A 14,485-nucleotide genomic window follows, 5' to 3' on the forward strand; every position below is an offset into this window, starting at 1 on the left:
GTCACTAATTATAAGTTTTATATTTTAATGTTTAGTCGTTTATTTCATATATATGTAACATAAAAGAAAAACTTCGGATTCTCGTAAAGAATTGAAATCGCATAAAGAAATATCAAATACTCACCGCGATTTTAACAATCTGATTGTGATATTTAATTTAGGTTCTTATTGCGCTTTAAAATTTCGTTACGACTTTTTTCTTTTTATTACGATTTTGAGAATAATACATACTCAATTAAAAATTAATGTATGAAAAATGTTATTAAATCTAATAAAATAAAAATAAATAATATTATAGTTATTTGCATTTTTTGTTGCATGATCTGAATTAGATAATGATAAGGAATGGAGTAATGGGAGTTACTCGTGTAAAACTAATAGATATGATGTAAAAGGGTTTATTGTAGTTTTTCGGGGTAGTGACATGTATGTTGTAATTAATTTCGTTAAGGATAATATAAGTATACTAGTTGAAAATATTTAATTTGGTGAATAAATGAGAGATGTTTGAGTAGTTAGGGTTGGACAATTCCATGATAATATTTTGGATAGATGAAATGTATGGGTTGAAACAGTGTTCAAAGTTATGGTATTTTTGCATTTTTAAAGATCAAAAGATTAAAAGTAGAAGAGATAGTTTGTTTTATAATATAGTAAAAATATATAACATATTATAAAACCGTCACAAAAGATGACAGTCAAAATACTTCAAGCACGGACATTACCTAAACCTCACATTGCAGCTAATGATGACAATAACTTGACAAGATCATCATCATCAAATGATGAAGACAATCCGTCTAGTAGTGTCTCCATGGGATTAATCTCGTCACATAGAGTACTAGATGACACATTTAAGGAGTATTTGGATGTGTTATTTGATGATCATATGAACGATATATATATATATATCGATGGAAATTTTGTATGGTCACTCGATGCTTCTCCGACAGATCATATAGCGACAGATGAGGGAGTAAAAGGAGGGGGAAATAGTTTGTATGATTTCCCGATAGACGAGGTCATGTTGGAATTTTTAAATTTTGAACAATCATAACTTTCTAGTTGTCTTATTTAAATTTTATTCGCGAACTTCATAAATATACATACACCGTTAGTTAGAAGAAAAAAAAGGTATACAACATTTTGTTTTTATTGAATTTGTAACGCGAAGCTTAAGGAATCATATCATGTTAGCATTGGGTCTCAATCACATTCTTATGAATCGATACAAATATGTTAAACCAGAAGATACACCACCGATATTACACCGATTTCAAGGGAAAATGTCTTCAACTTTTATATATATACGTCTCATCAGCCTCCGAATTAGACACCATAATTCGATTTCTTCAGCTCCATATGGCCCATAGAGTAAGGAAACAGTGTCCATGGAAGGTGATAGATCTCAGCATTAATTGAGGGTATGGGTAGCCGGTTAATAGTAAACAAAATAAATACAATTTCACCACGTGATTCACGCGAATGACATGTATAGTTCTTCTAATTATTGATTCAGAAAAAAAAAAAAATGATTTGCACACAAAACACATGCACTTGTTGTGATTTTGTAGAAAAAGAAGAAATTTCATGTGTGGATAAACTTAGTGCAGTTGGTTAACAAAATATTTTTTATGGAATTTGAATCTTAAAATCTGTTTATGTTTAGTTGACATAATTCAATATATGTAATTCACTCGATGGAATTTGAATTCAAACAATTCTAAATGACAAAACTACTCTTTATTAAACTCTTACATTTTAATTAATTTAATAATATGTTATTATACATCTTATATATAATAACAATAACAATAATAATAATAATAATAATAACAATAATATTAATAATAAATAATTAACAAATAGATTACATAATGATAATAATAATAATAGTAAGAAAAACAATGAATAATAATAAATAAATCTAACAATAAGAATTAAATAATAATAAATATAAATAATAAGAATAGTAAATAATAAAAGTTATAAAGATATGATAATAATAATATTAATAAAAATAATAAATAGTCATAGTAATACTAATAAATAATAATAAAAAAGATATAATAATAATAATAACTATAATAAAATATAAATATTTAATAAAAATAAGAAATAATAAAATGTTAGTAATTGTTGAGTCAAGGATTCACTGACAACACTTGGTCGTTGATGATTCTTTATCAGTGAGTCTAGTGGCTCTTATCAGCGAGTGGTTCCTTTCCAAACTGTAAGTCAAGGGGGAAAAAATTTGAACTAGAAGAAGACAAAAGTTACATGGTAATTGTTTCAACTGTCTTGTACCATCTTTAGCAAAGATGCAGTTGGATTCAGAAGATAAGGGTTCTCTCTCATACCCGAAATGGTAAAGAAGATAAAGGCTTCTGACGCAAGTACTTCTAGCCAGTGAATCTCGACAACCACCATCCTATCACTATCAAGCAAGGCTGTGTTGCCCTAATTTCTCCCCTACATAAAGCAACACAGCCGCACTAAAAACACTTTGTGTTTATCACCATAAATTGTGTGTCACTTAATTATTTCTTGTAAAAATTGTTTAAGTTTTTAGTGTGGCTAAACTTAACAATTGTATGTTCATGTATTTTCTTGTAAGTCTAGTTGTAACATCGACCGTGTATTCACTGTTTAATCAATGATACATATGAATAGAGTTCCTTAGACTTATATACTTGAATATTACTCTTGTTCTTTACTTTATTGTTTAGTTAAATTAATATAAGTTGAGCAAATTGTGGACTGTCACTATTAATAATAATATTAATAATAATAACAATTATAATAATATATATAAGTAAATTAAAACAATAATAAATAATAAATAAATAATAACAATAGTAAATATAAAAAACAATATTAATGATAACAATAATAAATAATAACTATTTGGTAATATTGATAATAATAGTGTTATAGTATTAATAATAAATAAGAAAAATATTAATAAAATAATAGTAATATAAATATTATTTTTAATAATAATAAGAAATAAATAGTATTAATAAAATAAATATTAATTAATGTATAATATTAATAATAACGTTAATAAATATCTAAAAATTATAATGTAAATAATTATTATAATAAATAATATCAATAATATTTTTTTCATTAATATTAAGAATAAATTATATTAATAATAATATATTGATAATAATTATAACAATAATAACAATAGTAGTAATAATAAAAAGGGTCTTTTGGTCAAATAGTTGAATTCCTTTGGAATTCAAAACATTCCATGGATTTGTGAAGAAATTCTAAATTTCATGTTTTAAGGATTTGATGAAAAGTATTAAATTCCAATTCCGTCATTTTCTTCAACCAAACATGGTTAGGAATGTAATTCAGGTTCCAATTTCAGAGAATTACTTAGAATTCTGCGAACCAAGCACCCCCTTAGTGTTCCAGCATATGATAATATAACCTTCAAATACAGATTTTTTTTATAAAAAAATTGATTTTACAAAGACAAGCAAACCGAAAACAAACCCACAAACAATGTCAAAAAACTAATAAGAAAATATCAAAATGAAAATAGCTCATAAGAGAAAGCATATCCGGGTCCGAAAAATGACCAAATCCCTTACGGTCGTTTTGACTGTCGTTCCTCGTGACCGAATCTCGTAAATCAAGCTATAGTCATTTTACCTCAGGCAATTTGAGGTCCTTAGCTATATCAGGATCGGTAGACACCATGGCAGATGCATTAAGGAATCCGGGTTCATAATTTGAAGTTACGTCAACATAATTGATAATCCTCTTGATATTGACTCAATCCAGGAGGCAATCCTTGTTTCAAACTTTTTGTATACTCTTATGGTTCTTTAGCGCCACTAACGCTGACCAAAGGTTGATTCAATGTGGCCCCGAATTCAGTTATCCAACGTGAGTCAGGATCTTCCCAGTCTTCACTCAAAGTCATCGTTTTGTCAGTTTTATAACACGCAAGAACTCTGTCGGGACCAGGTTGCCACACGATTTCACCATTACCTTTTCGCATTATGAACTTAAACTTGATGAACTTTGCCGTCGGTATGTCCTAATTAAGAAAATTTAAAATATTTGCATCTCTTCTTAGATTATAGTCTAGAAAAAATTAAACATACACTAAAAATAATATTACACTTATTTATCACACTTTTATTTAGCGTGAACAAATTTTTAATGAGTTAATACCCAAAATGGTGTGTTTGGAAAAAGTAATTACCAAAATGGTGTACTTTAAAAAATATTTGCTAAAATGGTGTTTTTCTAAAAGTTATTTACCAGAATGGTGTTTTTATAAATTTTTGATTATTTTGCCTAAAAAACTAGATTTTACTAATTTACCATCTTTAAGAGACCATTTAAACCTAAAAGCTTGAAACCAAACTAATATTTTAACCAATATATTTAAGAACTTATCATAAAAATAAATTTTAATATTTCGTGATGTAACGATAATCGATCAACGTAAAAAAATAAAATCTAAAATATGATACATATTAATGTATCATTCTCTTCTTAGTTCTATAGATAAGTAGTAATCTCAAATTACAACATTCTACCAAAAAATGTTAAGCTAAATATATAATAAAGAGAAAAATCCATAAAAATCAATATTTTTACCAAAAGTTCCTAATAGGTTCCACTTAATAGATGAAAATTAAATAAGTTCCTTTTAATAAAATTTAATGTAAAAAGGTTATCTTTTATGAATTTTTCCATATAATAAAAAACAACAAATTAAAGAACGCAACGTAACTTCTGTTTAATTTGTAAATAAAATTTGAATAAAAAAAAAGTAAGTTAGCTTTTATTTAATAGAACAAAAGTTCCTAACATATGCTTTTGCAAAGACAATAACTACTTTAAAAATTTGGTTTCAAACTTTTAAGTTTTAATGGTCTAATAAAAATGGTAAAATAAATAGAATTTAACTTCTAAGTAAAATAAGACAAAACTTACAAAAACACCATTATGGTAAATAATTTTGAAGAAATCAAAGTACACCATTTTGGTAATTATTTTTTCCAAACACACCATTTTGGGTATTAACTCAATTTTTAATCCGTTACATGAAATTCTACACTAAAATGAGTGAACTTTTAGAATACCACACACTTTATAGTATGGACAAATTTCCATACAATTTTAGTTCAACATAGTTTTAGAAACATAAAAGTGTGACAAAGTTTTTTAATTTAGTCATACTAAAAAAATTATTTTTAGTGAAACAACGATATGTAAGATAAATGCTTTGAACTTACAAGATCAGTGCTCCATAAATGATCTTCTGACCATTTTAGCTCAATGGCATTGTTTGGATCCCATAAACCCAAAACTTGATCATTTCCTGTCACTAAAATTTTATCTTCATATGAACATTTTCTCTGTAACTGGAATTTGACACGAACTGTTTCTGTTTCTGTCTCAACTGGAACAAATATAAAATTAATATTAATCCGAGAAAGTAATTATGGTAATTAAAAGATATTGCATACTTGTGTCCTCATTTAGCGGTTCCTCTATAAGCAATTCGGGGTTCTCGAACTGTTGCTGCATTTTTTAGAGTAGTTCAGAAATGATCAAACTACTATTATGGTTACTATAATTTATAAATCAAAACAAAGAAAGAAAAAGTGCTACAAATAACACTTCTTTGACACTAATCAAAACAGTATGATACAATTAATTAAAGAAAATGATTAATCAACCTAACTCATATGTCTAAAAATCAACCTAAAACCTTAAGAATTTGACATGTCGTAACTACTAATTCTCTTTCCTAATCTTTGCCCCCTGATTTTTCCACATATCATCATCCTATGATTAGGTTGATTTTTAAACATACAAATTAAGTTGATTTATTATTATCCATTAATTAATGTTAGATCTTGTATGCTCTTATTTTGGTCATATTAGACGGTTTTAGATGTAATAATTAAACATGACAATCATTTTTAATGGTTTAAACTTTAGACAATAAACATACTCGTCAAGTAGAAATTGGCCATTGAACTTCGAGAAAACTCGTTGTCAATTTGTCATGTTAGATTCCAGCTGTAATTCGCGTAGATAAGATCAGCGTTGGCCCAAGAATACTAATGGGCTAAGCAATGGCCCAAAGCCCCCCAAAATCAAAAGCTTCTATTTTTTCATTGATGGACTTAATGTAATGGACATTGCCTCAAAAATTTTTTTTTAAAAAAAAAAGTTAACTCCGCTATTTTTGCTTTTTAAGTACTTTATTTCTAACCCATCCCAAGCCCGGATAGAGAGGGGTTCTTGTTAAAGATTTTAAGTAAAGGCCCCAAAAAAGCTCAAGCTTAAAGCCACTAACAACTTGAGTTAGCTTTGGATAAAATGAATTACAACACAATTGATGCTTAGTTTAAAGAATATGTATGACATCTGGGAAAATAACTTAATATATTCTGAGAATGTTTTGACATTATTAATATATTCTGACATGTGTATACACGAGATAAATAAAAGAACTACATTTATATAACAAGATACCAAAAAATTATCCATGGAAACTTGGAAAGACATAGGTTAATAGAAGCATACTTGATACTTGTAGGCAATTGCAAGCTGATGCACGATTTCTTGTATTGACGGTCGTCTCTCACGTTGTAAATGCAAACATCGATACGCTATCTTAGAAATGCTATTTAAACACTTCGGTGAAATATCAACATCTAGACCAATAATAATTGAACCCATTTTATTTTGTTCGTAGCGTTTCAATGACAATGGCGTCAAAAATTGGAGCTCACCGTCATCTGTTTTTGTAACTTGTGGTCTACCACACATAACTTCAAACAAAACCACACCAAAGGAATAGATGTCAGATGCTTTTGTTAAGAAGCCTTCACGCATATACATGGGATCGGAATAACCCACTGTGCCTACTACTGTGCATTGAAGCAAAGTACAATCTAGGCCAGCGGGAGCCAATTTAGACAAACCAAAGTCTGCTATCTTAGGATTCAAGTATTGATCCAATAGTATATTTGCACTTTTGATATCTCGGTGCAAGAGTCTTTCCGAACTCCCCTCTACAGGTTCATGAAGGAATTGTAGTCCCTTTGCGGCTTCTAAACATATTTTAATGCGTTGCAGCCAAGAGATATCGGGTCTACTTATGTGTAAGTCGAGACTTCTGTTAGATAAATACTCGTAAACAAGTATAGATTCTCCATTCTCAACACAAAAACCCAAAAGTGACACAAGATTTGAATGCTTATAACTAGAAAGAAACTTAATTTCTTTCTCAAATTCATGAGGTCCTTGCCCATATGAACTATCTAAACGCTTTATAGCAACTATGATGGGCTCCATGGATAACATAATTTCTCCTTTATAGACTTTCCCAAACCCACCTTTCCCAATTACGTTGGCTTCCGCAAAATCATTGGTGGCGGATATGATATCTTGGAGTGGAATTTCTATGCAAGTCATATTTATGATTATTATTAGAGCAAACAAAAAAAAGAAATGAAAAATCCTTTATGTTAAGCAAGCTTATATTATGTATATAACATAAAAGATTAGCCCCTACTATATTCCATCTCATCTCACGATCTCTAAGTCAATTCTTTATTTTATTCTGTTATTATGAGTTAGATGCGTGGGTGTCGCATCTTGATATAATCCTTATGGTACCTTCTTTTAAAACTTCATACCAAACGGTCCTTGATATAATTAAACGTTTGTGAGTTAGTCTAACAAGAGAGAGCACTACAAAAATATTATTCATTGTACCTACCTCTTGTAATTAAAGATCTCGGGTGCTAACTACTAGGCATCTTGTAAGGATTAGTGTAATCATAAATTATTTTCATCTTATCAATATTGATGTCGATTTGAGCGGAATCGATCTGGACGTTGGAACTCAATTATGGATGTGAATTATAAAAAAGTATTCTGCTCATTATCTTAAAAGAAATAAAATAATAATAATAAGGAAATTAGGAAAATAATCTGCTAATACATTCTCCGGCCACTATCGTTTCTTAATTACATATACTAGTAAAATTTGGAACCCTTGAGGGTCTCAATTGTCTTGTTGAACGTACGGTTATGTATTTTAGTATATTTACATTGAACCTTTAACTGCTTGATTAAAAATCATTATGTCATGAATATGTTTTCTTGAAAGTGTGTAAGAAATCAAAAAGCAACTCGTATTGATAACTCGAACGGGATGTGATATGACAAAAACATGAATATATTAGTTGAAAATCAAGTGTATGCGATATAGCAGATTACAAGTAGTGGTGGGGTTTGCCACAAAAAAAGGTTATATTAATTACTTAAAAGGAAAAAAGTGTGACAAAATCCAGATAATGATACAAGATGTGACATAAACCAATATCAACTTGTCATGCAGACAAGTTACTATTCACAAAAAACTTTTAAAAAAGGTTATATTAATTAATAAATTAGTTGAAAATCAAGTGTATGTGATATTGCGATATAGCAGAAAACAAGTAGTGGTGGGGTTTGCCACAAAAAAGGTTATATTAATTACTTAAAAGGAAAAAAGTGTGACAAAATCCAGAAAGTGATATGAGATGCGACATGAACGAATATCAACTTGTCATGCAGACAAGTTACTATTCACAAAAAACTTTTAAAAAATGAGCAATAATCAAACAAAAATAAATTTTTTTTGAACGAAAAACAAAAATAAAGTAGAATAAAATTCGATATAACAAAACCTGAGCAATGATTGTGGTTAAAAATCAACAAGAAAGTGGCATGTCACATTCATAAGCACGGCATGTAATATAAATACTCTCTTTACTTAATGATTAGCAAAGTCAACCCTGATCCGCTGGCTCATTTGATGAAATTTCAAATTGGCAAACTTCAATTTTTAAATAAACTAGATTATTACCCGCGTAATACACGGGAAACATATTTAATCAATGATATGTTAAATTTATATAATATCATAAGTTAACAAATATTTATGCCGATAGTAATTGAACCACTAAAAAACTTAAAGTTAAATTGGTGGTTGTTAAAATTCCGGTTTAAAGTGATCACACTATTGGAAAATAAAAACGTCTTCGTTAAAGATCTCGTTATCTAAGGTTTTCGTTTTGTTTGGATGTCTTGCATGCATCCGAATATGTCTGCATTGTCATTGTGTTTGTGTTTTAACGTTTTCGTTTGAATAATTTAGTTATCCAATAAAATTATTAAACAATTTAATTGTCAATCTATAAATCGTATATTGTGCTAATCTATTCATAATATCTTTGCGATTTTGATACAATATTCTTTTGATATATAAATCTAATAGTTTACTATAAATTTCGTATATGTTTTGTTAGTTATTAACGAGCATGGTATCCGCGCAATGCGGCGACGGTAGTAGGCACGACGGTCAAGTATTGTTGGTGACGGTATTATTTCTGGTGGTGACGGTGTCAAGTCTCAAATGGTGTAGGTTGATGTAAAGATGATAGTGAAATATTTAAAAAAGATAAGGGCTTAAAAAGTTAATTACTAAAATAAATGTCAATGGCAATTCTGGTAATTCAAAGCATAAATTACTAAAAATAAAAGGAGACCTTTTGCTTTATAAGGGAGTAGAGATAGAGATTAGCATAAAATTAGTTGAATAATTATTGAAAAGTATGTTAATCTGCACATCATACCGGCGTAATCTATTGTGTGTGTGTGTGTGTATGTATACATATTATATTATATTATCCGGTTTTTTAATCCGAATCGACTGATCCGACCGTTCTGAACAATGAAATGGTAAGAAGGCCGGTTTGACATCCTATTTGGTTTTCAAAACGTTGAATTATATGTAATAAGATACTAATGACGTAAAACTAAATGTTTATAACCAAAATTTATTTATTACGTTATATGATAAAAATTCTAAAAGTTATAATTTAAAAAAAAACGTATTACGTTAAAACATGAAATTTTATTTTAAGAAAGACAAACTTGATTTTAAATATGAAAATTGATGTAAAAGGTAATAGAATATTAGTTTCCATAATTATATCATTAAATAACAATAATTATTTTGTCTACAATTTTATACAAGGAAATAATGATTATTTAAATTTATTAAATTAAAATTAAATCTAAAAAGTTAAAAAAAGTATATGACATCAGCGTTTTGATATAATGGTTCTAAAAAGGTTAAACTTCATTCAAGGGTCCAAAGTTATTTATTTTTGATTTAAGGTTTCTCTTTTATATATATTTAGAGATTATACTAAGTTATTATTATAATAATAACTATTATTGTTATTATATTTTTTATATACTACGTATTATATATTATTATCAAAATAATAAATTTTTTCATTATTATTATATCTAACTAGCTATTTTATAAAAAAAAAAATTTTATTTTTATAAATGTTGAAAAATATGTAAAAGTTTTACTTATTATCCTTTAAAATATTTGAACATACACTATCTGTTTAACATTAATAATTAAATTAGACCATCAATTTTTTATCTTTAAAAATATCTCCATTAACCTCTTTAAATTACTTTTAAATCAATTATTTATACTTCTAAACATCGTTTTCACCATCAACGGTCGTCCCCATCACCACACCATCTCCGCCACAACTACTATCCCATTTTGTAAGTATGGTTTCAGTTACGAGTATATAATAAGATATCTTCTCTGTCTCTAATAAAAGAAAACTCCTTAAATTACATTGATGAGTTGTCATCAAATCTTTATATATAATAAAGGAAGATTGTTTTTTAAATTATTTTTGGAAATAAGTATGATATGTCATGTCTACAAATTTCTTCAAAATGTTTTTATCCATTTATGATGTCATATTTGATCAAAAAGCTTTTTAAAGATAAATACCCCATTAAATATTTTTAAATGTTTTATTTTATTTATGATGTCAACAAATTTATTCTTTTATTAGAAACAAAGTAAATTCTTTTTATATAATATTATAAATGTCTTTTTATGTTTTATTAATGCAATAAGTACTAATATGTATAAATGTGTCATGTCTACAAATTTCTTCAAAATGTTTTTATCCATTTATGATGTCATATTTGATCAAAAAGCTTTTTAAAAATAAATACCCCATTAAATATTTTTAAATGTTTTATTTTATTTTTGAGGCTTGATCTACGTTTTTCTTGGCTTCTATTGCGGGAATACGTGCCGATAAAACTTGTCGATGCTCCTAACGTGATATATCACCCTTCCGGTGAGTTCCGAAACCCCTTTTTGGGGTTTCCGGTCGTCGCCGGCCAGAATCGTTTACTTTGACGGCCAAAACCTTGTTTGGCTTTGCAGGGGTGTAGTTTGCTATGTTCTTACTTGTTCCTTCGGTTTTCCGGTGATCTCTTTTTGGGGTTTCCGGTTTTCCGATTTGCTTCCTGTTGCTTCTTCATGTGCTCCTGCATGTTGCATCGGTTCTCCAGTGAACCCTTTTTTGGGTTTTCTGGTGAGCCCTTTGCTGTTGTTGCTCTGCTACTGCGGGATGTTTTCTGGTGAACCCTTTTTGGGTTTCCGGTTAGACTTCCTGCTTATATATGTATATTTATTTATTTATGTTGCCGGATTTTTTCCTTGGCGGCATTGCCGAATTTTGTTCCATTAAAGCAATAGGTAGCCGTAAAAAGTAGTTCGTAGCCGATGATTATATCGTTGAACAGTTTTTAGGTTGCCGAAAAAAAAGGGCGATGATGATACAAATGTTCGTAAAAATGGGACTCGGATGATCCGGGGCGTATCTTGGCGGGGTAAACCCGTCGGGTTAGCAGCCATGGCGTCTCCGACTTCCGAAATTCCCGACCCCCAAATTCTGAGCCCAAGTTATATTTTTTACAAAAAAGGGTCACTTTTTTTAGTTTTCCGGCAACTACATTTATAAATTCCAATGTCTTTTTATGTTTTATTAATGCAATAAGTACTAATATATATAAATTTTTGTGTTAATCAATTTAATATCTCCAAGCCGAGTTATAATATATCAATAACAAAAATTATATACGCTTTTTAAGATTTTTTTTCTTTTAAAATTTTAGTTAAAAAGCCCGGGTTAAACCCGGATTGATTAGCTAGTTAAGCCATCAAATCTAAATCTAATTGCATTTTACATTTTATACCCTTCATCTAAATCAAGTTTCACACTTTTGTTTCTTTAAGGTCAGATGCACATTTAAATTTATTAAACAAAATTTAATCGTCCTATTAATTTTAATAAAATGAAATGTAAGGCCTTTGAATAATATATATACTTTAACAATATAGTTTGTCTATAAAATTCTTATTTATTTTTCTATAATTATTAAAATGTTATACAATTATGTTTGATTTTTCTTTTAAAATAAAAAGTCTATCGTATTCACATCAAGACTTAGGCCCTATTCTTTTTTTACTTAATAAATTTAATAATTAATTACTTAACGAGTTCAGTTATTTTTACACTTAAAAAACAAAAATAACCGTCAATTACCTACTTTTTACTTAATAGATACAGACATTAACTATACATTCAACAACTCAATACATTGAGCACTTAATAACCAGGTGAAAAAACATGTCCTTAGTTAGTTACTCTATGTTATAACTTACTTTATATCTTTTTCTAGTCGATATTTTTAAAGAATTTTAAAAGTTAACTATACGATGTTATAATATATAAAACATACTTTGTAGTGATTAATTTGAGGTTACCCATGTGTTAACACGGATCCTTCATCTATAAATCAAGACAAGTAGCAAAGTATTGACGGGTTTTAACTACACGAATATTATTTTCTTTTATTCCAAGGGTGATTTTTTATCTTGTAGAAGAAATCTCTGTTATGTATTTTCCACCTCCCCGGTTTTGATTAAACAAACTAAACACAAAAAGAGTTTTAGAACAATTTAATTGATAACTTGGAAGTAATAACAAATTAAAAACTTCATTGCTGGTTGTTTTTGGTCTATTGACATCATTTATCCACCAAAATTCATTGTATAGCCATTATGGTAGAACAATTTGGAATATAAGAGAGGAGTAAAGAATTTGAGATCGAATATATATATATATATATATATATGGGAAAGATAATTTGAGACCAACTAAAAAAAGTCCAAAAAAGGACCATTGAATTTCGTAAGTTACACATCACCATCATGATCTACTACGATATACAAGACTTTTTTGTAAAAACACTAAGACTTTCCAGCGACGGACCCACAAAAAAATCATGTGTAAGTTAACTTACACATGATTTTTTTGTGGGTCCGTCGCTGGAAAGTCTTAGTGTTTTTACAAAAAAGTCTTGTATATCGTAGTAGATGATGATGGTGTAAAAAAAATCAATGGTCCTAGTTGGTCCTAAAATAAGAGGTGGTCTCAAAATATTTCACCCTAACCATTATTTTAAAAACCCATTTTTTTTGTAAGAACCGTGAGAACTCCTGATATTTATATTGGATCACATGTTTTTTTTTTTTTGCAGAAGAATTTTTTTTTCAAAACCTTACATATAGCCGTTTGTCACATGTGAACAGAAAATGTGAACAAATTTATTCACAATTTTATGAAAAGCTACTTTGAAGGTTTCATAAAAAAGATTATTCTACAACATACCTTATTATATCAATTCACATGTGAATGAATAAAATAAACATGTGAACAAATATATTATCTAAGAGTTCTCATGGTTCTTAAAAAAAAACGGTTTTCAAAATAAGGGAACTATATATACACACATACACACACACACATATTTGGGGTTGGGTATTGTAAAAAAAGTATTAAAGTAAAACAAATAAGACAAGATTTTGACCTTTAGATCATGGTTAAATAGATGCACGAAAATTCACGAAACAATCGATGCACGATGATTTTCATGATGCACGATGATCACCAATGAAGAAAAACCTATTGTTTTATTTGTTTTGCTTTAATACTTGTTTTATTTTACCTAAAACCATGTGTGTGTGTCTATATATATATAGGGGGGGGGGGAGTGAGTATAGGGTTGTCCCCCATCTATTAAATGGGGAACATCTCACAGTTTGTTTTTTTAATTATCAAAATCATGGGGGCCCATGGTTTTATTTAAAATATAAACAAATATTAAAATACTTGGTGATAGTCCTGCTGCTGAAGAAAGAATTCCTCCAAGTGCTGTTGCTTCTCCTGAAGAAATGATGAAGTATTACTTCACCAAAGGAGTGAATGATTATCACTCCGAACTTGAAAATGTTTCATCCTTACCCAGCACTTCTTCGTCTTCCACCAAAACTAAAACTAATTCTTCTCCTAGTTTTGCTAAAACAATCTTCCATGATCATCCAATCATTGATATGATGCCAAATGAAGGCAATATTCAATATTCCCCTTCTCAAACCTTTGAAGGAAATCCTTCAAGTGATGGTTACAGGCCTATTGCTCCTCAGCTTCTGACTGTTCAGTCTAAAGCATTTGAACCTTTCAAAAGGAGCAAGGTTGTT

The 14,485-nt window shown here is 28.8% G+C and overlaps 2 protein-coding genes across 2 annotated transcripts; one reads left to right on the plus strand and one right to left on the minus strand.

The window, feature by feature from the left end:
- Window positions 1-691: 691 nt before the first annotated feature.
- Window positions 692-1,057, plus strand: LOC122610144. Its single transcript, XM_043783138.1, has one exon. The coding sequence runs from the start codon at window positions 692-694 to the stop codon at window positions 1,055-1,057; it is 366 nt and encodes a 121-aa protein (XP_043639073.1).
- A 2,440-nt stretch (window positions 1,058-3,497) lies between these two features.
- Window positions 3,498-7,470, minus strand: LOC122610145 (putative receptor-like protein kinase At5g39000). Its single transcript, XM_043783139.1, has 4 exons — window positions 6,577-7,470; window positions 5,508-5,562; window positions 5,274-5,440; window positions 3,498-4,063 (listed from the first exon to the last, which is right to left on the minus strand). Exons 1-4 carry the CDS (start codon window positions 7,468-7,470, stop codon window positions 3,839-3,841), a joined length of 1,341 nt encoding a protein of 446 aa, XP_043639074.1. The 3' UTR covers window positions 3,498-3,838.
- Window positions 7,471-14,485: the final 7,015 nt, after the last annotated feature.

The sequence above is a fragment of the Erigeron canadensis genome, chromosome 8 (genome assembly GCF_010389155.1).
Source record: "Erigeron canadensis isolate Cc75 chromosome 8, C_canadensis_v1, whole genome shotgun sequence".
NCBI lineage: Eukaryota > Viridiplantae > Streptophyta > Magnoliopsida > Asterales > Asteraceae > Erigeron > Erigeron canadensis.